The sequence below is a fragment of the Gadus chalcogrammus genome, chromosome 4 (assembly GCF_026213295.1).
Source record: "Gadus chalcogrammus isolate NIFS_2021 chromosome 4, NIFS_Gcha_1.0, whole genome shotgun sequence".
NCBI lineage: Eukaryota > Metazoa > Chordata > Actinopteri > Gadiformes > Gadidae > Gadus > Gadus chalcogrammus.
In genome coordinates, this window is record NC_079415.1 from 24,656,610 (window position 1) to 24,683,223 (window position 26,614).

Sequence of the window (26,614 nt, forward strand, 5' to 3'; positions counted from 1 at the left end):
AAAATATGGGTTCAAGTTCGAAATAAGCACAAAAATATAATTCCATAACCTTTAGTGAATAAGTATTCCATATGCATGAGAATTGGGACTTTTTAAGCTTGACATAAATGCGCGCCACTTGGGAGTCGAACCCCCCGCGCAGAAAGTCAAGACTGACGCGGTTACACCACTCCACCACTCACAGAGACACAATGCGCAACAGTAAGCATTGTCTACATAATGTCCAACAAGGACAATCAAATAGCAAATACCCTCTGGTGAGAACCTGTATCTCTTATAAAGAATATTCTCAGGCAATGCCAAGGGATCGGTCCCGAAAGAGCCTCTGTCGGAGAGACCCCTGTACGATACAGGCTCCGAGGTCCACGGGAACACCCAGTAATGGTGACGCCATTGTCAAAAGAGGGGCAAGGAAGCTGCGCACGCCGATCTAGCTACATTAGCCTCTTTAGCAAACACAAAAACAAACAACACTACTTGATATTGTGTTGCACGCACAGCAAGACCATGCAATGTATAAATTGGTCGCTAACGAAAGCGGTGCTTAGTTGATTAAGCCCGGTTAGAACTAACGCCAACTTCCACTTGAGGCTAAAGCCGTTCCATCAACCCAGTTCAGCCGCGCCTTGCTCAGTTTAGTTCAAGCCAGGTTTACGTTATCGTGGATTATGCGCGCTCACGAGATATGTAACCAGCCCAGAACCGTGAATGTCGAATCATGGCTCAAATGTCTGAAAAGGACCGTGCGGGATCTTTTCCAGCGGCGAACAGAAGCTGCTTGTGGATTTCTTTGAGGAGTACAAGCATATAATACCTCAAATAGGGAACACCGTAACCATTAATGAAAACAGGGAGGCCGCCTGGCAATAAAATCGCCAATCTTTTAAATGAATAAGTAGTATTAAGCATAACATATTTTAATGTAATATTGACTGTAGATTAGGAATCAGGAAATGGTCTTGAGGTAACTTGCCGGTCTTGCACCCGGTTGTCCGGAGTTCAATCCCCATCTAATTAGTAAATTAGGAAGGATTGCTCGAGAAAGCGAAAAATGTTCATGCCATTTATTTTCCATTTATTTTAATAGGCCTATTCTAAATTGACTGACCATAGTATTTTTCGCAACAGAAGTCATCTTGGCTGCCTGCCGTGAAACTTACCTGAATGGAATTTATGTGGCTGCAATTTCCCATGCAGCATTGTCTTTGTCATTGTGACAAAGAATTATCAGTAACATTAATATTAACATTAACTTTACCATGGGTTTTTGCAAGTCATATTTGGGTTCTAGGGATATTGTAAGACATATTTATTATATAAAAAGTCAATTGTTAGGCCTAATTTCTCTGATATAAAGGAAATGACAAAAATAAGCCAACAGCATGAATTCAATGACGTCCCCAGGACGCGAACTCGGGTCACCCGTACTATAGTCTGGCTGAGCGGAAATGGACAGCGTCTATAGCGCTAGCGTCCGATTCCACCGCTTCTCCTCCCCTTCCTGTTGCTGGCTTTCCCGTTTTGTGCTCCCCCTCAAACTCGGAAACTAATTCCCCTCCCGGCACTATTTTGCACCCGGGAAGCACCGCTGCTGCTTCCCGGGGTTAGCCCCGCCCTAGACGATTGTGATTGGTTTAAAGAAATAAAAACAGGCCAGCCCAGTTTGCCCCCGGATAGACGGCTCTAAATAGCGTGGTTCCAGACCATTCTACTTGCTGTAGTTTGGTCTGGCTTTGCGAGACTACCCGTACTATAGAGCAGATGCTAGACCACTCACCCAACTGCTGGTTCCTAATTTTGATAGAATACTTAAATTTGTCTGAAAATGTGTTTAGAAAATATCCACGGTAACAATAGATAGCAATTATTTTCATTATTTTATTTGCATCATTTGATCTTAGACCCTTAGTGAAAATATACGCTGTTTGTACTTCATATATGTACATTTATGACAAAATCGCGAGGACTAGGCTTGGCGGAACCTTCTGCTGGTACACTTGTTTCCGACAGATGGGACTTCTCTGAAACACTGCTGAAGTAAGCCTGGCAGCTAGCCTGGTACCCATAGACATCTTATAGGTAGACGGAGCATCGAATGCTACCGCCTACTGGCGCTGACGAGACGCGGGGCCGCCATCTTGGAGTGGTCATCCGCTCCACTCAGTGTAATCCGTTTGGCTGGAGCAATGAACTGTCAGCGCATTTAATTACTCATACCTCACTGAATACCACAGATTTTCATGCGTTTTTTTGTCATACGTGTAGCTATGATAAAGGCCACATGGTTTGGCGTGTTTTATTATTCAATACTAATTATACCAATAGTACGGTAATGTTAAATCGTGCATGTGAAAAGTAATCCCCCGATTCCTATTATGGATTGTCCGCCGATGTGAGCAGGAATACGCTGAACAACAGCCCGGCATCCTGTTTATGCTGCTGTTGCTGCTCCCGGTTGACCACTCCAAGATGGAGGCCGTATTTCTCGCGTCCCAGCAGCCAATGCTCCGTCTACCTATAAGATGTCTATGCTGGTACCGACCAGGTTCATTTGGTCGGATAAATTGCCATGGTTACTTAGCGGAGATTCCCTTAAGTCACGTTGATGTAACGCAACTCTAGCTTAAAGTAGCGAGGCTAAGCAAAATAAGCCGGGCTTTGCCTTTAGCTTGGTTGATGGAATACCCCCCAGGGCCTTTTGAAAGACTGAATCTTTATTTAAATTAATTGCTTTTTGTTGTTCTGAAAGGCTGAATGCTGCCCGGGTTTCAGTGTACCTCACACAAGCGATCTGTCTTCTCCCACTTGGTGAGACAGAGCTCTGGGCTCAGAATGTAGGATTAACCTCCTAAACATAGAAACTAGAAAATATAAACTATTTTGTTTGCTTACAGCAAACCCAATGTATATGTTACAAAAAGAATATGTAAAAAAAGAAAAAGTAACAAAAAAAAGTCAATTGCTAACCATTTGACTATTCTGAAATATTAATAAAATCGAATATAATATATATAGATATATATACATGTTTATATCAAATGTAAACAAATATACAAAATAGACATTATATAAAAGATTATTGAAAATACCAAAAATACTAAAATAATACAAAACAAACAGATGATTCAAACCTTAACAACAAACGAGTCTAAAGAAGGATACAGCTCCAGCACCAGCACCAGCGTGTTTTTCTTCTCAAAGGCGTCATGGAGGAAGGCGATCCTCTGGTGATCCAGCTCCGACAGCAGTGCCATCTCGCCCAGTGCTGCTGCTTTCCGCTTCCCCCGGGACGACACGAACTTGGCGGCAAACTCCGCTGGCTTCCCGTTGTTCTTCGTCTTCTGCGTCACCCTCTTCACATACGAGAACGCCCCCCTGCGGAGGAGGAGGAGAGACGATCGGTTGGTGGAGAGTGACGGGGTGGAGTGTGTGTGGATGGGGCGGCATGTGGCTCAGAAGGTGGAGCGGGTTGGCTGGTAACCGGGAGGTTGCTAGTTTGATCCCCGGCTCCTCCTAGCCGAGTGTCGGCCTGACTATTCCCAACAAACTGGCTGTCGCTTTGCATTGTTAAAACTACCGTCGGTATGTGAATGTGTGCATGAATGGGTGATTGTGAGGCAATATTGCAAAGCCCATTGAGTGGCTACTGTTTAGAAAAGAGCTGTATAAATGCAGTTAATTTACCACGGCTGGTTGTAGCAGCCTCACCTGGCCCCGATCAAACTGATTGGACACTGGGGCTGGTGAGGCCGCACACCCGTGGTGCATTGAGCAATCAGTGCACACAAGTTAAATGAGCCGTCACCCCACACACTCAGGGGAGCTATGACATGGCAGCATTCAACACCTACGCTGTGTGTTGGGTACTCCAAAACTTAGCAATAAACCTGTTTAAACATCATCACACTGTGTCCTGGTCCTCGGAGGAGCCCAGTAAAGCCACCCAGGTGGGCTGTGGGTAGGCTAGAGAGTGTCGATTTGGCAACCACACAGATTCACACGTCAAACACAAAAAGACGTTTGCGTGTACCTTCCAATCTCCTTGTGGACATGGTAGTAGTCAGTGAGGCGTCTCATCTTCCTTAGGATGCTGCCTTCATCTTCTGCCGGAGCCACAGCCTGCTTCCTCTCTACGCACACACAAACACATGCACAAACATACATTGTCACACACACACACACACACACACACACACACACACACACACACACACACACACACACACACACACACACACACACACACACACACACACACACACACACACACACACACACACACACCTTTAATTAATTTGTGTGTGTGTGTGCGTGTGTGAGAAAGTCTATCTACTGTATGTAGGTGAGCATCTGTCTTTGTGTATGTGTCTATCAAGGTGGGGTTTGTGTGTGTGTGTGTGTGTGAGAGAGAAAGTCCATTAGTGACAGATGGGTTTCACTGGAGTTTCAGGACGCCTGTCCTGTGTCAGCAATATGGGCCATCTAGACCCTAAACACAACAGCTTCTCCCAGTCCAGAGAGGAACGACCATTTATGGTCACATCCTCAGGCAACAAAAGCGGTTCCTTTATTTCACTGACAGCTCAGCGGGAGAGTGACTAACATTTCAGATGGCTGGGGGGGACATTTAGAAAACTGTGGAGGGTTTAAAATAGAAAATATCAAATCTGCGCACAGAGCGCCTGAGAAAGGGGAATGTGTATAATGTGTATAATGTATATAAAACGCAGCCAAACTTTCCATGGCCAACATAAACTTTGTTATTGGCAATATTATTTTTGTCGAGAGCTGTACAAAATGAAGCAAAAGAGGTTTCTTCAAGCCTATCCACTGGAACCAGTATTATTAAAATGAAAATAAACAATGGCTGGGGGGATATATGGGTTTTGGATAGACATCCTGCCTCGGATCAGTACCTCATGTGTTCTTGACAGTGGTGATGAGTTCATGACAGTAGTGTTGCAGACATAGCTGTAGTCATGCATTCATAATGGCAGTTTTGCGTTCATAGCTGTAGTGTTGCGTTCATAGCTGTAGTGTTGCATTCATAGTGGGAGTGTTGCAACAATAGCTCTAGTTGTGTGTTAATAGGGGCAGTGTTGCGTTCATAGCAGTAGTGTTGAGTTCATAGCGTAGTGTTGTGTTCATAGCTGTAGTGGTGCATTTATGACAGAGGAGGTGTGTTTACAACCTTGGTCTGAAATTGGTGGTGCATTCACGGTGATCAAGGTACGTTCATAGCAGTTGTGGTTGGTTCATGGAAGTGGTGGTAGGTTCATAGCGCTGGTGGTGCGTTCGTAGCGCTGGTGATTCATTCATGGCCATCATTATGCCCATGACAGTGGCGTATTCAAGACAGCAATTAGTGTCAGATGTTTCCTCACCTGCATGGACGGTGACCTCAGCCTTGCAGGAGACGGCCCCCGCCAGATTCTTGGCAGTACAGGTGTACACGCCAGAGTCTTCCGGACGGGCGTTCAGCACCACCAGGGAGTACTCTGGATCATCGTAGACGAACGTGCAATGGCTGCTCTCTGAGAGGTGGGCCTCGTCCTGCAACCAGCGGTCAAGATTAACAATTCGGCGGGAAAATATTTGCATTTTTCCGAGATCTTCTTCCTTTATTCAATCAAGGCTCTGGGATGAGATAAGATAAGATGCCACTTTAAAGGTGCCATGACATGCTATTTTATGGATGCTTTAATATAGGTATTAGTGGGCCACTCACACAGTATTCAAAGACGTTCCCGAAATTCAGCTGTGGTGCAGAGTTACAGCCACTCCGAGTCGCACATTGAGCTTCCCCCAAATGCGCTGTTTTGGTGTCTGGAGCTATAATGCAAATGAGGAGGAGCGAGGCGGGCAAAGGACGAGGGTGGGCGTGTGGCCCTGAGCAGCTTGCAGCCACGGTACCATGCGCTCTGTTTACAGTGGATGTATCGCAATGGCGAGGCGCACACAGCCTTTAGCCGTGTTCTGTAAATATTCTAGAACACACGGGAGTCCTGGAGCTCTATAACTAAATAATATCGTATACATAGATATCTATATCATATAATAGATATTATCTCGGCCAAAAGCTGTGTGAGCCGATATTATGAATCTCAAACTACCGCGTTGGGTTCTCCGACGTTCCTGGTTCTTCCACGTCCACATCAATCTGAAGTAGACTGAACCGCGACATGGAGAAAGCGATTGTTGCCGGGCAGCGCTTAGGCACCTCCGCCTCGTGCAGCGCTGAGGCGATTGTCCCTCGGCAGCGTCCCTCGGCAGCGGGAAGCGGGACTCAAGCGGGAGACATTCGCGGCCAACAATCCCTTTCTCCTCCATGTCGTGGTTCATGTTCTTGAGGGAGTCAAAGCCAAAGTTCCCTTCCCCCAATTCATTCTCAACCATGGCTGAGAATAGGAATGCACCGAAATGAAAATTATTGGCCGAAACCAGAAACGAAAATGAGGTAACGAAGGCCGAAAACCAAAACACCGAAAATAAGTTATTATAACAATTGCATTTATGGCTATGACTGTGTACTAACTTCATTAAAATTAAGGCATTGCAATTTTTGCAAATTGCTATATGTGGGTCTTTCTCAGAAACATTGAAAAACGTCCACACCGCAGACATATTGGCGTGTGCTCGCCGCGCTTTTTGTTTGCGTCATCACAAATTTCTGTTTCGGCCATGTTGTTTCGGTGATAAAAGTATTTCGGCCGAAAACCGAGAATGTGCTTTTGGGCCATTTTCGGCCGGTGCATCCCTAGCTGAAATAACCCCCACTACGAGTCTCGTTGTAAAAATACCAGAGACGAGAGTCCAACGTGTTATGCGCCATAGGGTTCCAAATAACAAGGAAGTGTACAACACTTGCGTTACAGTCCTGGAGCTCTATATCTAAATAATATCATATAATACATAGATATCTTTATCATATGATACATATTATAACGGCCAAAAGTGCCTCCAGACCATATTATGAATCACAAATGACTTCCTCGGGTTCTCCGACGTCTCTGGTTCTCCCACTTTCACATCAATCTGAAGTAGACTGAACCGCACGCTGCCTGCTGCCGGCTGCCCGCTGCCGGGCAGTGGTGCTTCGCGGCGGTGGTGCCTCGCGGCAAATGGCGGCATGTCGCAGTTCATGTACTTCAGGGAGTCAAAGCCAAAGTTCCTTTCCCCCAATTCCTTCTCAACCATGGCTGAGATAACGATAGTTATGTTATTATAACTCTAGTTCTATGATTGTAGGCGTAGCCGTCTAGGCTTCGCCTTATGGGCTTGTCCCGTGCGCGCGTCTGCGCGCGCTGAAAATTCAAACTATGCACCTATCAGCGTGGGCACCGCCCACATTTCCCACGGTATCGTGTCTATATAACGCGGTGTATACCGTCGCTCATCCTCCACGCTTTTCTTTCAGCATTTGGAGGGTACAGCAGGTGGGAAACTAGACGGCTACGCCTACAATCATAGAACTAGAGTTATAATAACATAACTATCGTTCTATTTCATGTAGGCTACGCCGTCTAGGCTTCGCCTTATGGGCTAAGGTGAAGCTGCGAGCGGAGCCCGATCAATGTACTCCTGCTGGACCCCAGTCAAAACGACCTAAGTCACCAGAGCACATTAAGACTCAAAAAGCCAAGGAAGTGTAAAACACAACAGCTTGATAAAAAACTAATTCCTCCTAGATCAAGCAAGGCAATGATCAAGGGAGAAAAAAGTGAGTCTGTAAAGACTCCGGCTCTAATCCGTGTTTCATGGAACCCATGAAAAGGAAAAGAAAAACCAGAGCAACACGGTTTCCATTAGGTCCGCTACCACCGGGGGCGGAGCTACGGAATCCGGCTCCCCAATAATGGGACTCTCTCGGCCGTTTCAAAACCACCAGACAATTGGCGAGCCAATAGAAAACCCCCTAGCCTGTTTTTCATTTGAAAAAAGGTGGAAGAGTAAGACTGGTAATCAAGTCCAACTCGCCAGCCGGCGAGAGGAAATCCACAAACGCCGCTTTAAAGAACATGTCGATATTCTTAAGCCGTAAAAGGGGTCCCGGACTCCAGCACAGAGTTGCCGAGTGAGCCCCTGGACATGTCTAACATGTAAAAACGGACAAAGGGGCCGGGGGAAGACCATGACCGCTTGGCAGAAACCAAGGCCAACAAGAGCGCCGTCTTAAATGACAGGGCATCCAAAGGGGCCTGAGAAAGAGGCTCGAAAGGATCCCTGGACAATCCGCGCAACACGGTGGGGAGATCCCAGCGTGGCTACAATCATAGAGGGGGGGAAAGAGGCAACATGGAGGAGCGCACCACAAGCGTAGGACACAGGTGGCCTGAGGAATATCGCTCTTTAGGTACCATGGACTGCCGTTCGGCCGAAAGGTCTTTACTTTTTTCTTTAATAGGGAAAGAAAAAGTAGGAGCAAGCGTCCGGAACTTCCCGGTCCGTGGCGCTGCTGCTCTCCCCGTGCGCGGCAGCTGCGGCTGTGGCTGCTGCTGCACCGGGGCTAGAGTCGGAGGCGGCCCCCTGGAACGCTGGGACCGGCCTAGACCCCGCTTCCACCCAGCCTGCTGGCGGGAGGAGCCCGTGAGAATCGCCCCGAACCGGGAACGATTCTCACGGACTGACTGCTGGTGCGCGAGCACCTTGGAGAACCTGGGACCAAATAGGCCATCCGGCGCTAGTGGACCCTGGACGAGGCTGGCCCGCTCTCGTTCCGGCACCGCAGTGTGGGAGAGCCATATGACCCTTTGAATCATGGTAGCCCACGCCATATGCCGGCCGGCCGAAACGGCTATCGGCTGGCATAGCTGGAGGATGGCGCTGGAAAAGCGGGAAACCGCCAGCCATCTCGCGGCTTCCTCCGGGCCGTAGGCCTCCCTGTCAGCCGACAAGGAGACCATGGCAGAGGAGAGCAGGGCGATGTTGTTGACCGCCGCCGCGGATTGAGAGGCACAAACGAACACCCTGTCCGTTAGGCCGACAATCTGCTTCTGGAGGCGGTCGGGGGGCAGCGGCTTTTCGTTAGGGAGCCATCCGGCGCCCGGACAGAGAAGCACTGCCAGGGGAGGCTCCAGGCGAGGGATCCCCCTCGCCTGAGTATCGGCCCACCCCTCCACGTTGGTGAAATCTGTGTAGGATCTTACCGGAGCCTTCAGGGTCGAAGGGTCCTCACCTGCAGCAATAAACAAGTGCTGCAAAGGCGGGAACAAGGGGCACTGGGTAACCAGCCGGGAAAAAGATGGGGTGCGAAAGCACTCGCCCTGCATATCGTCAGATACGGGGGCAAGAGGCGGGGCCGGCATGGGAATCCCTTTGATTGCCGCCGCCTCACCCATGATCTCCCGGAAGAGATCGGTCATCCGGCGCGGACCCTCGTGTTGTATGATGGTAGCGGTTGTAACCCGAGAGCGGGAAAAACCGGACGCCGAGTTGCCGAAGACGTCGTCCAGGGAGGCGTCGATGATGCCATCGTCGACGAAAGGGCCGGCCCTGAACAGGTCGATGGCGTCAGCCAGTTCCACCGCAGGGGAAAAGATGAGATGCCTGGAGAGGATCCCCTCTTCAGGCAGCTCCCGGCAGGCGACACAGGAGACGGGGGCCGCCATAGCAGCCGCGGCGTGATCGGCGCCGAGGCACCGAAAGCACGCCAAGTGCCCGTCACCCGGTGCCAGGGAGGCGGGACAGGAGGCGCATAGGAGTCCTGAAAAGGACCTAGATCCAGAAGCCCTCTCAGGTGGCCCTGAAAAGGGCCGTTTGTCTGCGGCCTCGCCCGAGCCGCTGCCACCGGCTTGGGAGATCCGATTTTTTCCAAAGGTGATCATAACACCTAGTGCTCGTTTTACACCGAACGCAAGTTTTAGCCCCTGGGGGACCATAGGCAGGCTAGGGAAACTCATATTTAGGTTAGAAAACCTCATAAAGTGTGATTTTCATGCCATGGCACCTTTAATAAACCCCTGAAGGGGAAATTCCTTTGTTACAACAGTTCAGCAACAGTGGAAAACACAGGATAAGATACAATACAATAATGATTGCTGAAGTAAATGCTAAAGTCAAGACAAACAGAACAAACAGGGCAAACAAAACAAACGGTTTAAACAATATAAAACATATGAATTATAAAGTGGCCCAGTACCATTACTTCACAGTTATAAATGCAAATGTGAACAAAGAGAAAAAGTACTGAGATATGGTACCTTGTACCACAGGATGTCGGGGTCGGGTTTCCCCTCCACCACCACGGCCAGGCGGGAGGTCGCCCCGGCGTCAACGTCCAGGTCCTCCATGATGGACTCAAACTTGGGTGGTGCTAGAGGAGGAAGAGGAGGGCGATTTTATCTGGATACACGTTGCTACGTAGGCTGACTGACTAAACCAAAGGTGGGACATAGCAGGCACCACAGACGGCGACAGGTTCACCTGCAGTTGACCCACATGTACACACTTTGATTGACATAAAACCCAGCCCTGTGATGACAGCCTTCCCTGCCTTCATCACAGCCATTGGATAAAAGCCTGATTTTAGTAAAACATCTGTCCTAGAGTCGTTCAACTTTTGAAAACTAGAGCCAATTAAAATGGGGGGACAATGTCTCAATACGTGAGACGGGGGACAGTGGATAAAGATGAAGAGTCCAGCATAAAGTGGGTCACCTGCTCACCCCAGTTCTATAAACATCACATTTCATTTATCCATTTTAAGCTAGTGTTTCATACTTAGAGTTTGAGACTTTATCAATGGCCTAATCCCAGCTTTATCAAGAGACAATCCTGAATCATTCCAAGACTGAGATCATTCCTTAGCTGACTTTGAGATGTATATTAAAGGGCAACTTCACTTAAGCTTTGTATCGTTAGAAACCCACTCATATTTTTGAATGGTCGAGCATCATTCCCTTATTTTCTGGAGAGATCCGTATCAATCTCCAACACTTCCTGTTTACAATGACGCATTATGACGATTTTTGCGTACAAAAAAATAGGAAGTGTAAGAGGGGATGATTCTCGTAAGACTACAACCACTAGTCCCACCCCCCTCTAGGGGGTGGGACCCACTGACGCTACAGACCTATTAGAGCAGTGCCAGTGGGTGGGACTTCACCAGCAGAAACTAACATCCACAGCGTCTGAAGCTAAGCTAACAGAGGCTGTTGATAAAACGCAGAGTTACGTATGTAACTCCGGTTCTATGAATCCTGGATGACCGCCAGAGGCGGTGCATTAAGGACTGGATTTATCCGTCTCGCGCATGCGCAGTTCGAGTACCTATACCAACAAGGTCACATGTGACCCTCGTGACACCGGATTGGCTATATAGCCCGGTGTCGACAGAGGATCTGTTCCCAGAATCTTCTTGCGAACCACAAGACTTCTGAGTGACCTGTAACTCTGGCGGTCATCCAGGATTCATAGAACCGGAGTTACATACGTAACTCTGCGTTCTATTTCATCCTTACTGACCGCCAGAGGCGGTGCATTAAGCACTGGATGGCCAATACCAACAACGTCACGAAGAGTCAAGGTGCTCACCTACTGATCAGAGAAAGCAGAGCTTGGCATCAGGGCCACGCCCATTGGATGGGGAGTGGCAACGTTGACCCGGTAGAACCTGGAGAATGTGCTAGGCGACGCCCATGACGCCGCGGCACAGATGGTCCCCAGGGGCACCCCTCTCAGGGCAGCCCATGATGTAGCCCTAGTTGAGTGACACCTCACCCTGGATGGCGGGGGGCGGCCACTGGCCCCGTAGGCGTGTGTTATGGTCTCCACAATCCAGTGGGACAGCCTCTGCTTTGTTAAAGCACGACCCCTATTAGGGCCACCATGGCAAACAAAAAGCTGCTCCGACTGGCGAATACCGGCGGTAGCAGAAATATAAGCCCTAAGGGCCCGCACCGGGCACAGCAGCTCAGACCCACCCTCCCCAGAAGGGGGGTCAAAGCGTGCTAACTGGATGGGCTGGTTAAAGTGATTGCGTGGCAGGGTCTTTGGCAGGAACGCAACGTTCGGCCATAGAGTGACACCCGAGCCATCAGAGTTCCACCTCAGGCATGTATCACTCACTGATAGGGCATGCAACTCCCCGACCCGCTTGGCAGATGTTATGGCGAGTAAAAAGGCAGCCTTCATAGACAGCCACTTCAAACCCCCTTGACCCAAAGGCTCGAAGGGAGGAGATGACAAGGCTTCCAGCACCAGCGGCAGGTCCCATGCTGGAGACCGCATGGCTGTAAGGGGACGCAGCCTCAAAGCCCCTCTTAGAAAGAGGGACACTAATCTGTGGCGCCCTACCGTGGCGCTGTCAACCCTATCATGTAGGGAGGAGATGGCAGCGACATAGACCCTCAAGGTAGAGTGCGACCGGCCACTATCCAGGAGGGACTGCAGAAATTCCAGCACCGTGGTCACAGCGCAATGCACTGGATCCACGGCCCTAGCCGCACACCAGTTGGAGAACAGCTTCCACCTGTTTCCGTACTGCAGCCTGGTCGATGGTGCCCTGGCACTCATAACTGTACCCCTGACAGCCGCAGTGCACTCCCTCAGCAGTGGGTCGGGCCCTGCAGTGGCCAAGCCCAGAGCTGTAGGCGAGAGGGGTCGGGATGCCAGATCTGACCCCCCAGCTGGGACAGGAGATCCCTCCTGTCGGGGAGGCGCCATGGCGATCTGCAGCAGAGCCTGAGCGGCAGTGGATACCAGAGCCTCCCCGGCCAAAAGGGGGCCACCAGAAGGAGCCGGTGGCCCTGCAAAAGGACCCTCTGGAGTGTCGGCAGAACCAGAGGCAATGGTGGGTAGGCATAAAGAGGCCTGTCCGGCCAATCGTGCGCCAGCGCGTCCTGCCCTAAGGGGCTGGACGCTTCTGCCCAGGAGAACCAGAGGGGGCAATGCGCCGACTCCTCCGAGGCAAAGAGGTCCACCTCTGCCCTGCCGAAGAGGCCCCACATTGACTCCACCACCTCGGGGTGAAGCCGCCATTCCCCCGGTGGAGGCTTCCGTCGGGAGAGGAAGTCTGCCGCCCGATTCTGGGCCCCCGGCAGATAGACTGCCCGTAGGCTGGCCAGACGGGGAGAAGCCCAAGTCCACAGGCTCTGGGATACCCGGAGTAGCCGTGCTGACCTGGTGCCCCCCTGGTGGTTCACCTGCGAAACCGTGGCCATGTTGTCCGACCGGACCAGGACATGCCGGCCTGTCAAATGGGGCAGAAAGCTGGCTAATGCCAGCTGCACAGCCCGGAGTTCCAGCACATTGATGTGTTGTGCCACGTCCCGGCCAGACCACCGTCCCTGCGCAGTCCTGCCCTGCCACACTGCGCCCCATCCCGAGAGGCAGGCGTCGGTTGTCACCAACTCCCGGCGTGCCGGGATTGCGCCCATGGGCACGCCTGCCTCCAGATACGCTCTCTTTCTCCATGGGGCCAGAGAGACAAGACACTGCAGGGTCACCTTGACCCTCCTCTGCCTGTGCCACTTGGCATCTAGGTGCAGGCTGTTCAGCCACATTTGGAGTGGGCGCAGGGACAGTAAGCCCAGAGGCACCACAGCTGAAGCAGCTGCCAGCTTGCCCAGAAGCTGAAGAAAATGAATAAAAAGCAGCCTCCTGCCGGCTCTGAAGAGGGGAAGGAGGCGGAGGATGTCGTTCACCCGTCGAGGTGAAAGGTAGGCCTTCATGGCGACCGAGTCCAGGACCAACCCCAGATAGGTAACCCGTTGGGAAGGGTCCAGGCAACTCTTTGTTTGATTCACCGTCAAGCCCAGCCGGGCGACGTGCGACAGCAGGCGGGCCGTGTCCTGGGCCACCTGGGACCTGGAGGGCGCACAGACCAGCCAGTCGTCCAGATACGGCAGGATCTTCATGCCCTGCGTCTGCAGGGGTGTGAGGGCTGCCGCCACAACCCTGGTGAAAACCCTCGGGGAGAGGGAAAGCCCGAAGGGAAGTACCCTGAATTGGTAATGCCTGCCCCGATAGGCAAACCTCAGGAACCGCCTGTGGTGTGCCGCAACCGGCACATGAAAATAGGCGTCCTTTAGGTCTATAGTCGTGAACCACTCCCCCCTGGCAACTACCCTCAGGGTGTCCGCCGAGGTGAGCATGTGAAATGGTAAAATTTTTAAAAACGTGTTCAGGCCCCTTAGGTCTAGAATGGGCCTGAATCCGCCGTCTTTCTTGGTTACCAGAAAGTACGCCGAGTAGAACCCCCCGGGTTGCAACTGAGGGTCCACTGGCTCGATCGCACCCTTGGCCAGGAGGGCGGATAGCTCCTGGGCCAGAGCTGCGGCCTTCGTCGGGTCGCGGACGACTGTCATCCTGACCCGGCCAAAGGCCTGGGGCTGGCGTCGGAACTGTAATTCGTACCCCCGGGTTAAGGTGGAAACCACCCAGGGGTCTATAGTACAGGCAGCCCAATAGCTGATCTGCTGCTGGGAAAAACAGCCGACGACCGGCCCCGTGGTCCTAGCGCCTGGCCCCCCGGCCTCTGTCGGCTCTGGAGGGGTACCGGTGAGGCTCCGCGGCCCGAGGCTGCCCGGGCGATGGGCGGGCGGGGGCGCGAAAGTTATCAGCGGGCTGCTGGGCGGACCGCCGAGACCTGCGTAGGCCCTCATCTCTTGCTGGGTAAGAGCGTGGTGGCTGGTAGCGGCCCCGGGGGGCAGCCGGGGGGGCTCTAGGCCTGCCAGGAGCGGAAACACTCCTGTGAAGACCCGCCAGCTGCAGGTTAGTTTGCCTAGCTCGGGCAGCTCGCTCCAGCGTCTCCAGGGCAGCTGACCCAAACAGCTCCCCCGGTACCACTGGCACGGCTCTAAGGGCCTTCCTGCACGCCTCCGTCAGGGGCGACTGAGCCAACCAGACCTGGCGGAGAGTCTGGACCAGGGTGGACATAACACGCCCCAATTCCCTGGACATGAGGGCAAAGGCCTGTAGGGACGCGTCGCTCAGGTCCTGTGTAGATGGCTCAACTGCAGCTTGTTGCAGTGAGGTCGAGAGCGCCAGCATTAGGTGGGAGAGGGAGTTGCCAATCCGCCCCATACGTGCTGCTGCGTCATAGGCCTTTGAAAGCAGGTCGTCTGTGACCCTGCACTGGGGCCGAGGACACCTGGCATCCGGCCGCAAGGCCTGATCGGGTGTTAGAATGAGGGAGGCAATGGCGGGCTCAACGGGTGGCATGCAACCCAAACCATACTGCGCTGGATCCCGCATGGCAGCCAAGGCCCGAGCACTGGAAGAAGGACGGGGGAGAGCCTTGGCGTCCTTCCAGCAGAGGTGTAGCTCCTTTAAATACTCCTCCGAAGGAGGGACAGAGAAAGGGGCTGTGGCAGGGCTGCGCCTGAAAAAGGCGCTAGGCTGGGCCAAGTCTGCCTGAGGAGCATCGAGCCCCAGGCGAGCCAGGGCCGTACGGATGACGGCCCCGATGGGGTTACCCTCAGTGCTGTGCCCAGAGCTCTGAGCAGAGGAGCGGGAGGCCTCCCCAAAAGCGTTTGAGGCTTCCTCCCCCGTGACACCCTCACTAAAGAGGTTGGCTGATGCCGCCAGCGACAGGACATCGTCCGTCCCCGGCACATCCCCCAAGGAAGGGTCAGGCCGGATGTCAGCCACCGCGCCACCTGCCCCAGGTTGCAGGGTCAGGAGGAGTTCCTGTATCCTCTCCATATCGGACGACAAGCGATCCACCTTGGATGCCAGCTCGTCCCTAGCCCTTTTCCTGGGGGGGGGGCCTGCTCTACCCCGACGCCAAGAATGGCCGGGCTGAGCTGGAGGAAGTGGCGCCATTAATGGTAGGTCGACAGCTGCCGGATGTTCCACCGCTGCGAGCCTAGCCAGCCTAAGTGCCAAGGGCATGGAGCCGCAGTTCATGCAGGCCCTCTCGGTAAGGCCCTCCCTCAAATGCTCGAAGCCGAGGCAAGAGGGGCAGCGATCATGGCCATCGTGAGGCTCAAGGAGGGCCACACAGGCGCCACACACATGAGCCATCAGCAGAACACTGGGAGAGGGAGCACTGCCTTCACCAGTGAGCTACTAATTCAAGAAAAGCCAAGAAAGTGTTACCGGGAGAGGACGCGAGAGCGCAGTCTTCACCAGCAAGTGACTGAAAAAATAATTACACACTCAAATATACAGCAGTGTTCTCGGGAGAGGACGCGGGAGCGCTGCCTTCACCGGTAAGTGACTGAAAAGAAACACACAAGTGTTACAGGGAGAGGGCGCGAGAGCGCTGCCTTCACCGGTAAGTGACTGAAAAATAAACCCCAACAGTGTTACAGGGAGAGGGCGCGAGAGCGCTGCCTTCACCGGTAAGTGACCGAAAGAAATAAACAACAGTGTTACAGGGAGAGGACGCGAGAGCGCTGCCTTCACCGGTAAGTGACCGAAAGAAATAAACAACAGTGTTACAGGCAGGGCCGCTGACAGGTTTGGCTGGGCCCGGGACAAAATTCTCTCAATGGGCCCCTCCCAAAAAAAAAAACACACACACCTCTACTTTCTCAGTCCCTACCCTACCCTTAAATTAAGGAAATTCAAAAAAATACTCATTACTCAACAAACAATTTATTTGAACATTTTAACATTAACATTGTGTGCAACTATTTAGGTGCGAAATGCCATGCGCCAGACTTTTGTGGTGGCAAAGTCATCAATGAGGTCATTGAAGTCCAGCTTCTTTGCAAGCTTGTGCTCTATGGAAAGCATTGCCAGCCCGTTGTCTCTCTCTCTCTCTCTCTCCCTTCACTCTCCTCCCCTTCTCTCTCACTGGTAGCCTGTTCTTCCTCTATCTCACTGGTAGCCTGTTCTTCCTCTCTCTCATCCTCTTTGGTAGCCTGTTCTTCCTCTCTCTCATCCTGTTTGGTAGCCTGTTCTTCTTCTCTCTCATCCTCTCTAGCCTCTCCTATAAAGGTGAACATATTTCGATAAAAAGGGCTATATCTAAATTAACAGGGGTCAAAATGAACCATTTAAAAAAGAACAAATTGAAAACCCCTTAATTTGACGATTTAACACAGAAAAGAATAGACTGATCAACTTGGCTAACTCTATCCCAAAGACTACAAAAGTTTAAAAATCTAAGGTTTTTTTTTTTTGTTCCCAAAATTGTCAAACGCCGAAACACAACCACAGAATTCCCTTGTGCAGCTCCCAAACACATGACGTCGGGATGACAAGCCCATTTATTACGGATAAACCAAAAGGATTATTTACAACTTTAATTGGATAGGCTATGGATATGGACTGAGTGAAGTTATGGCTTTCAGAATCATACCACAATAAAACTCACGCTATTGTATTCACTTAGAGCTCATTAACTGCACATTTCATCGACCATTTTTCACTTGACCAAGGGGAATCATGTCAAGGGTACTTTTATTTATCGCCAGACCCGCGTTTATGTCCGCTGAACTTCCAGAGAATGTTTGGGAAACAAGGCGGAGCCCATTCATCTGGCGAGTTAACGGCAATCAGAAACTAAGTTACAGGCTACCCCAAAACGTCACGTTTATAACCCATTCGTTACATCCAACTCTATCTAAATGGCAATTTCACATGTTGCCATGCCACTGGCTTATTTTAAACCATGAGCCGCGTTACACTGGCTGTAATTCAGCTGACTGGGAATGATTCTCAAATCAATTCAGCCTGATTGGAGTGCGCAGCGCGTGCCTGCCTGAAACATTTGATTTGGACATGGGCCTATTTGCGGGGTAATGTGCATATTCTAAGATTCAAGATATAGGCGTATGAAACACAGTGTAATAAAGCCGTTGTGGTTATCAAATTATTCAATGCCCCCTGTCTGTCTGATATTGATCTCCGTGTGACTTGCTCATGTGGTGCTGCGCTAATATGTTTGACACGCCGCCTGTGCCTGTGTTACTTGACGACGGGGCTGGAAAAAGTTGGCCGTGTCTTACCTGGCTGTGCTGCACAGCTGCCTTTACTGGTACCTGCAGCATCACCTGAGTCTTTTCTGAAATATTTATAGAGATCCCCTCAGGCGCCTTTCTTTTTTTTTCAGGGCTCCTGACTTGTGCATGTTGAATCAACTCGCGCACTGACCACTAATGGAATGATGTCGTCTTTTTTCTTCTCCAAAGACCAAACCATTTTGGCATAGGGGTGATAGGGGGTTATTGGCCGTTTTTTCAAGGGCAATGAAGGCAAACAATCTAGGAGTCATTAATTGAATGCAAATAAAGCACTTTTCTTCTCTAAATCAACACATTTTGAAGTATACATACAATAATTAATCCCAACTTCATGGGGGTCCAGTTATGCCCCCCCCCCATTCCAGGGCCAGTCCAGGGCCCGGGACAACGTACCCGTTTGTCCCCCCCTGTCGGCGGGCCTGGTTACAGGGAGAGGACGCGAGAACGCTGCCTTCACCGGTAAGTGACTGACTGGAAAAACTTTAACCAAATAAATTTGGTAACCCAGAACACAGCCGAGCTGTTTCTATAAGGGAGCTATCAGTAGCGAAATTAATCCCAGTAGTGAAAATAATCCCAGCAGTATTGCCGGGAGAGGACGCGAGAGCGCTGCCTTCACCGGTAAGAGACTGAAACTAAACAAAAACTTGGAAGCTTCTAGGGAAGCCTTTCAGCGCTGTACAGACCAACAGCCCCTGGAGGACGAGTTCACCCGTTGCTCCGACCCTTGGTCGCGAGGCTGCACACAGTCTGGAGCGCGATCCTTTTCAAAAAGCGAATACGCTATCCGCAAGCGGTACTACAATATGCGTCTTTGCGAGAAGATGAAAGGAACAGATCCTCTGTCGACACCGGGCTATATAGCCAATCCGGTGTCACGAGGGTCACATGTGACCTTGTTGGTATAGGTACTCGAACTGCGCATGCGCGAGACGGATAAATCCAGTGCTTAATGCACCGCCTCTGGCGGTCAGTAAGGATGAAATAGAACTGAAGTACAATGGCGGAGGGTACTGGATCTGACATAGAAGATGGCACCATGCAAAACTTCACCATTTCGGAAGAAATACAAACGAGGACTACCGTATTTTCCGCACTATAAGGTGCACCGGATTATAAGGCGCACCTTCAATGAATGGCCTATTTTAGAACTGTTTTCATATATAGGGCGCACCGGATTATAAGGCGCATAGAATAGAAGATACTGCAGTCAAACGTTTGACTGGGGTTGCGTTATGCATCGACTAGATGGAGCTGTGCTAAAGGGAATGTCAACAAAACAGTCAGATAAAGTCAAACTTTATTAAGCGTTCTGACAACTCCGTTCACTCCCATGGTAACGATGTTCAAACGTTAATGTGCATATTAACAATATCTCCCAGCCTTGTTCAGTTGTAAACACGTAAAAGAAACAGTCTGATACCGCTAATTCAAACGTTAGTGCATAACTCAACATTGTTCAGTTATGTATAACACGTAAAGCTCACTTTTTCAGTTCATTCCCCGTCCACGAATCCCTCAAATTTCTTCTTCAGTGTCTGAATTGAACAGTTGGGCGAGTACGGTATCCAACATGCCCGGCTCCCTCTCGTCATTATCCGAGTCTGTGTCGCTGTTGTTGCCTGGCAGTTCAGTGATTATTCCTGCCTTCGTGAAAGCTTGGACCACAGTTGAGACTGTTATATCAGCCCAGGCATCCTAGATCCATTGGCAGATAGTGGCGTAAGTCGCCCGGCGCTGTCTCCCCGCCTTGGTGAACGTGTGTTCGCCTTCTAAGGCCCCGTCCACACAAAGCCGTTTTTCTGGTGAAACCGCATAAGTCTTGTCCGTTCGGCCGACCGTCCAGACGGAGCCGGCGAATCCGGTGCCCGAAACCGCACATTTCTGAAACCACCCTCGGGGGTGGTTTCAAATCTATTTGGACCTATGCGGTTTCGTGTTAGGATTCGTGTGGACGTCTGAAACTCTTGATGGCAGTGGCTCCCCACCAGCTGGGGGACGTCCGAGTTGCGTTGAATTTTTTACTTATTATTTTATTTGTATTCTTTTTGTAGCTTTAAATAAAGCCCCTTGATAAATGTAATTACTAACTGTACATTAAAAAGTATTTCTGTCAACGTTTGACATTTTCTTGACAATCTGTTTGCCAGTTGTATAGAGGAGGAATCCGTCTTTTTGTTTATTTCAGGTTTTGCACTCTAATGACCAAGGGAGAAACACATAGAATGAACACAGACAGAGGGATGTTGATTGGATTTGGGGTTTTCGTTTTCAACAAACCGACTTCACGTAGCTAGGCCAGTTACCTGCCAGGGCCAGCTGTATGGTGCAGAGGTCGCTGCCAAACTGGTTGTTCGCCATGACAACCAGCGCTCCCACGTCCAAGCTCCGAACCCGCTGCAGCTTCAAGGTGTGCTGGTCATCGTCCGGCATGCTCATCTCATACACCCCGGGTTTGTGCACCAGCGCGACCCCTCTCCTGGGGGAGCCAGAAAATAAACACCCTGGTCATGGAAGGGCCTTGGGAGATATTAGCCTAGCCCAGTGCAGGGATGTATCATAGCTTCACGTCGTAGAATTAGAATATGATCTCTGCTAATTGTTTAAACCTTTTTGCTTACAGTTACAGTTATAGTAACTTATAAAATGTCTCCCTTAACTTTAAAGTTTTTTCAATTTCTATAGATCTGTTGTTTTGGGATTTACAGAAATACTAATATCTATTCAATTAAGATTAGCTTAGTCTACTTTCTGCTGTGACAACCAAAAATGAGGAATTTATCAAATACATTATATGCATAATTAAAGACAATGTTCCGACATTATAACCAACAACCAGTGACACCCACCTCTTCCAGGTGACCACGGCGTGAACGTGGTTCAGGGTGATTGTGATGCTCACTGACTGGTTCTCCACCACGTGAACCATGTCCGGCTTGTCCATGATGATGGGCGATTTCCTCAAATAGGGACCTAGGCCAGGTCATAGGCCACAAAGGTCAATAACTTGATAGATACTTTAACGCACACATAAACAGTCAGTCTGCAACTACATAACTGCACGTATACACACACAAAAGTTACAGATATCCGGTGATTCCTTTAGTCAAGATAACGCAAAATAAGTTACAACTAGAAAATGCATTTCCTGCAGAAAATGCAGCAAGTGCTGTCGTTCAAAGTGAGGTTGAAAATATTTTTTAAGAAAGCCACATAGATTAAGACATAAAGAAACGTTAAATGGTGCAAAATCAAGTGAAGGGATTTGAACAAAAGTCTAAATGGAATAAACAATGTAAACATGCACAATTTTAAGAAAATGTAATTGGTTGGAAACAAATAAAGTGACAGCTGAATGTGTGTGTGTGTGTGTGTGTGTGTGTGTGTGTGTGTGTGTGTGTGTGTGTGTGTGTGTGTGTGTGTGTGTGTGTGTGTGTGTGTGTGTGTGTGTGTGTGTGTGTGTGCGTGCGTGCGTGCGTGCGTGCGTGTGTGTCTTTAAGAGAATAGCGAGCCGGTGCGTGATTAAAAATAGTCCAATAGAGCGGAAAAAACGCCCAATCTGGCAACACTGCCTGAATGTCCTCCAAAAGTAGCCCAATCTGGCGGGAAAAACTGCCCAATCTGGCAACACTGCTGCGTCAACGTAAATGAATGAGACCACCTGAAAACGAAGCCGGTATGAAACTAAAACTGTGATACTGAATAAAGTATGATATCGAAATTCCGTTTGGATATTATTGAATATACAAGTGTGTAGATTTGTTAAATGGTTTGAACGAAGGTAAACGGTGGAAATTTGACCGAGTTACGTTGGTTTAAGTAATTTAGGTGTCAGAATGGGCAGACGGCTTCAATGGGCCAACTGTAGAATATGACAGTTTGAAACAAAAAATGTGATTCTGAAGGAAGTTTAAATAATATCGAAATTCCGTTTCGATATTATTGAAGATACAACTGTATAGATTTGTGATATGGTTTGAACGAAGATAAACGGTTGAAAATTGATTTAGTTACGTGACATAGGCATAGACATAGGATTACGCCGGGGACGTGTCCCCACCAGATTTCGTCAAGATTAATTTTGTACCCACCAACAAATCGAGTTTAATTATTATGGATTATAAAATGGGTCTTCTCAATGCCGTGGAACGCTCCCTTTACTTGCATGGGCTCTTCACAACTTCCGGCGGTGAATTATATTTGATAATTCACCGTCGCTAAGTATAATTGACCGCTGACCGCCTCAAGTAGTCCGGTAACTACTTGAGTAACTTTCCGGTATTCCGGTAACTTTAACTTTCGGGGCGAAGCAAGACACCTTCGCTACGCGTCGGTGTCCTGTTTGCCCTGTCGGGGCTTATTTTCCCGATAATGACCGGCGTTCTATTCATTATCCCTTACTTATTACACGGCTCTTCTCAATGCTGTAGACTGCTCCATTTACTTGCATGGGCCTTCCTAACGTTCAGCTGTCAATTATTTTTGTTTATTACACGGCTCTTCTCAATGCTCACGTCCACCATATTTGACCGCTGTCAAGGGAAGTGGTTTTTTTTTGCCTCTGATTCATGTCATCTGTATCACTCCGCAGTCCAGTAACTTATCAACCCCAGCGTATTCAGTTGCTAAGCGACGTCAAACTATGGCAAACTATTTCTCTGCTGATCAATGCTACGAATGATAACAAATACATTGGAAAAAGACACATTGTGTCAAGTTATTTCTTCGATTTGGAAAGTAACCATTGCTAATAATACTAACACTCTTTGGCTGGGATGATGAGGCATCAGACAATCAAGTCATTTTAGCCTGAATACATCTGTAAAAATCACCAGAGCAGGTTGCTTGTACCATGGACAGTATCAGAACGATAACCTGTTGAACTAAATGGTTGTGGTAGGCTACACCACGGGATGCATCTGCAGACCACTGCCACATAAATAAAGGTAAGACGCGATATTTATTGCTTAAGATTTGCTGGTGCTGTGGCGAGGTCTTTTGTGTTTTTTGCACTCAAGTGGTCGGCTGTTTAAACTTGCAATTGATAGTCGGTGGAGTCAGTCTCTTGTTGACACAAAGTGACTTTTGGTCATTCTTGCTTTTCTTGAATTCAGGAATAATTGTGGGGGGGATTGCATGAGTTTTGGTCGGAATGCCTGATATAGGCTAGTTTTGATGGAATGCGTGTTGTGAGTTGAGAACAGCCAGCTCATGATGTGATACAGTGTTCAGCTGTGCAACAAATATTTTTTTCTTTTTCAATCTTGACGACTTTTGTAGTGCTGTGTGTAGCCACACGTTTGGCCCTTCTGAACTTAAACACGCAGTTCATTTCCTTTCCTAGCTCCTCTTGTTTATGTTGTTAGCTTAGCCATATCATGTCACGTTGTCAACATTGGATACATGGAGAACAACATAGTGGATCATATGTCCGATGCTTTTTGGAAACGTTTGCTTCATAAAACGTGCCAGACAGATTTTGTATACATTTTATTCCTTAGTAATTAGCTACATGGGTATGCCGTCTTTGAGAACCTTTCATTACCGGCACTAAAGAGAGAAAAAAGAGTGCATCCTCATTGTACCCAGCACTTCTGAAGATGCACTTCCGAATGTGTCTCTGTCCCTAGCACATTTCAAACCAAACTGACGCCCATGGTTACGTCTTAAACAGTTTGAAGTACCAGAGGATGGCTCCGCCGTCCTCCCATTGACTCCCATGATAAAAAAAGATAATATTTTAAAAGTAGAATATCTTAAAAAGTATAAAATATTAAAAAAATCTGAAAAGTAGCGCGCGATTCCAAGCTATTCTGAATATTTAAAAATGTGGGTCTCTAGGTGAAAAATTGAGGAAGGAGATAGGTCCCAAAGATTGTAGAGAATAATAAAGAAAGAAAGAATAAAACTTATGAAGAACAATAGTTGAGCGCTGCATGCAGCACTCACCTAAATATCATACACAATTAATGCATCATTTACAAATTAGTATATAAAAATAATCGAAATATGCATATGCTGATATGCTGATCCAAAAACATAAGTAGCTTATGAAAACACTGAGATATTGTACATATTTTTACCGCAGTGTTATTGCATACTTGATCCTGATTCGTCAATAACATCCTAAGGGTGTGTATTTTATTTCAATAATGCTCAGCTAACAATCCAGGGTCCTACAACAGAACTATCAAACCAGATGTTTCCCTGACAGCAAAAAAGATGCTCAAAGCGCCGAAACAATATCAATTATTTTGAATATAAATATATTTAATATTTACACAGATAAAAAGCCAATAATTCTGTAGACGAGGGGTAACCCATGTAGATGAGGGTAACCCCCACTGCGGGCCCCCGTCTCGCTGTGTTCCCTACGTATCCCACAGGGAGGATGAAGACAAACCAGAGGAAGGTGTGTGCGGGGGGGGGGACCAGTACCTCGGTCGAGTAGCTGCACCAGGTCGGTTGCGGCCGACGGTTTGCTGAGAGCCTTGCCGGTGGAGCTCAGCACCCTGAAGGCATAGCGGACGCCCTTACACAGGGAGCCCACGGTGTAGCTGGTTTCCTTCAGGCTGGAAGCCACAATGGACCACTGGATGGAGCCTAAGGCCTGCTGCTGCACCGCGTACAGCAGGGGGACGGCCTCTGGGGGGGACACACCACAATATCAATGTTATCATATAAATAGTGGTCCTTTCATCATAGCTAAACATCTGCAGTTCACTTACCGGCCATAGGGGGCAGTAATGAGAAGGAATTTCTGATTCTTACACATAATACCTTAAACAACTATATGCACTCACTGTGTTGTCAGATAATTAAGATAAAAGTGTCCACCAAATATTTATTATTTAAATACATAGTGATGTTTTGAAGGGGAATCAAAAAACCAAAAGCAAATATAGAGCCTTATCCAAATGTATACCAATCTGCATTACGTCATTCACCATGGCGATAACAATGATCTGGTTTAAAGCTCCCATACCCGTGGACTGTTCCATTCTGTTGGGCTTCTTCCAGCTCAGTGTGAGGGTCTTTCCTGTGATGGACTCTACCACCGGAGGGCCGTCAGGGGGGTCGGGGACAATGTCTGTAGAAAATAAATAAATATAATAATGACAACTTTTTCGAATCAGTTACATGACGCTTGCGATCGGGAGCTTGCTATTACGGCGTGGCAGTCTAGTAACCTGTGACATAAAGGTGTGCGTAGCAGGCAGCCTTTCCCACGTGGTTGGAGATGACGCTCTTGTAGACGCCACCATGCGCGTGACAGGCGCTCCGGATCACAAGGCTGTGGACGTCCCGTTCTGAAGATCACAACGCAGCTCAGTCAGATGTGCTTCCCACGCCGCACGTTAGCATTCATGTTACTTTAAACTGGATGAAGTTAGCTCGCTAGCTGCACTCTTCTTTTAGCATTAGGATTGGGTTGTTGTCGTTTTTGTCATTGCAGGAATGGTGGTTTTGATTTTAGTGAGCACTGAGTTAAGTTTGACATTTGAATAAATCGATGATGGTAAATTGTATCGCCTCCCTTCAGGTGGCAGTGTCCGTAAAATCGGAGTGTGAATCAGATGGCTAGAAGGTGTTGACCAGTACATCACATGCGTCGGTTTACAGGGTCCTCACTTGTACAGGGACATGAAAACCCATAAAATATGCCCTCCAGACACTTTATTTCATTGATAAGTTGCCCGGAGCAATGTAACATCCCAAATGGCTGCCTTACCGGTAGGTCCATGTTTCCAAGAAGCGCCTCTATTTTATTATTTACGGTAGCCGGTAATCGACTTGTGTGGACTTCCTGGAAACATGGACCTACCGGTAAGGCACAGACTTGGAAAACTGTCTTTTTTAATAAACTCCCAGTATGTTAAAGGCCCACTATGCAAGATCGGGCATTTCTTTGCTGTTTTCTTGGTTTGGCATGCACTTTTCTCTACACAGCGCCCCCTACAGCTTCGTAGTAGATATTTTACAACACTGTCGTAACAACTCGTGGACGACCCTTCCCCATGCACTTCTGCGCTAGCTGTGGGCATTTGTTTTCAAAGAACCTGGCGAATGCGTGGAGCCAGAGCCGGCGCTGGCCGTTTCGGCGCCCTAGGCGACTCGAAATCAACTTGCTCCCTAGACAGGTCTTCCGAGCGGGGGGGGGGGGGGGGGGGTAGATGAAGTAGATGAAGTGTGGACAAGGTTATAAAACTGTGTATTTGTATTGCAATAAACATAAATCCATCCTTTTTTATAGTTGACGGGGAGAATTTATATCCTAGATTATAATTGTTTTATTTTAGGTTGAACAGAACAATCAGTGTAAGAGTGTTGGCCAACATACTAATCTAAATAAAAAAGAACCTGGATTCGGGGATTCAGCCTGTATCTGGGGGACGAGACGGACGAACGGCAAAACACCCATGGAAACAAAGGAAAGGAAACACACAGGGCTCACAACAAAACGGTCGAGAAAACACATTTTTACAGGGCTCACAACAAAATGGTTGAGCAAACACATTTGTACAGAGACTATCAACATCAAGAATACCACGAAGACAAAGTTCACCAAAGGGTACTTTCAATTTCAAAAGCAACACGGCCAAGTCGGCGTCTGATTTGCAGTCTTCTTCTCCTTTCAGTTCACGCTATTCCTGAAAAGCTTGCCCAACGTTTACTCGTGTCTGGCCTCTCTGTCGGTC

The 26,614-nt window shown here is 48.9% G+C and overlaps 1 protein-coding gene across 1 annotated transcript in view; it reads right to left on the reverse strand.

The window, feature by feature from the left end:
• Nucleotides 1-26,614, reverse strand: part of spega (striated muscle enriched protein kinase a) — a 102,336-nt gene that overhangs the window by 57,855 nt on the left and 17,867 nt on the right. The window contains exons 11-19 of the mRNA XM_056588368.1: nucleotides 25,106-25,225; nucleotides 24,901-25,005; nucleotides 24,354-24,560; nucleotides 20,765-20,888; nucleotides 20,222-20,394; nucleotides 10,200-10,312; nucleotides 5,385-5,553; nucleotides 4,031-4,130; nucleotides 3,163-3,375 (exon numbers count right to left, since the gene is read on the reverse strand). Coding sequence (XP_056444343.1) covers nucleotides 3,163-3,375; nucleotides 4,031-4,130; nucleotides 5,385-5,553; nucleotides 10,200-10,312; nucleotides 20,222-20,394; nucleotides 20,765-20,888; nucleotides 24,354-24,560; nucleotides 24,901-25,005; nucleotides 25,106-25,225 — 1,324 coding nt within the window. The remainder of the gene's footprint in view (nucleotides 1-3,162; nucleotides 3,376-4,030; nucleotides 4,131-5,384; nucleotides 5,554-10,199; nucleotides 10,313-20,221; nucleotides 20,395-20,764; nucleotides 20,889-24,353; nucleotides 24,561-24,900; nucleotides 25,006-25,105; nucleotides 25,226-26,614) is intronic.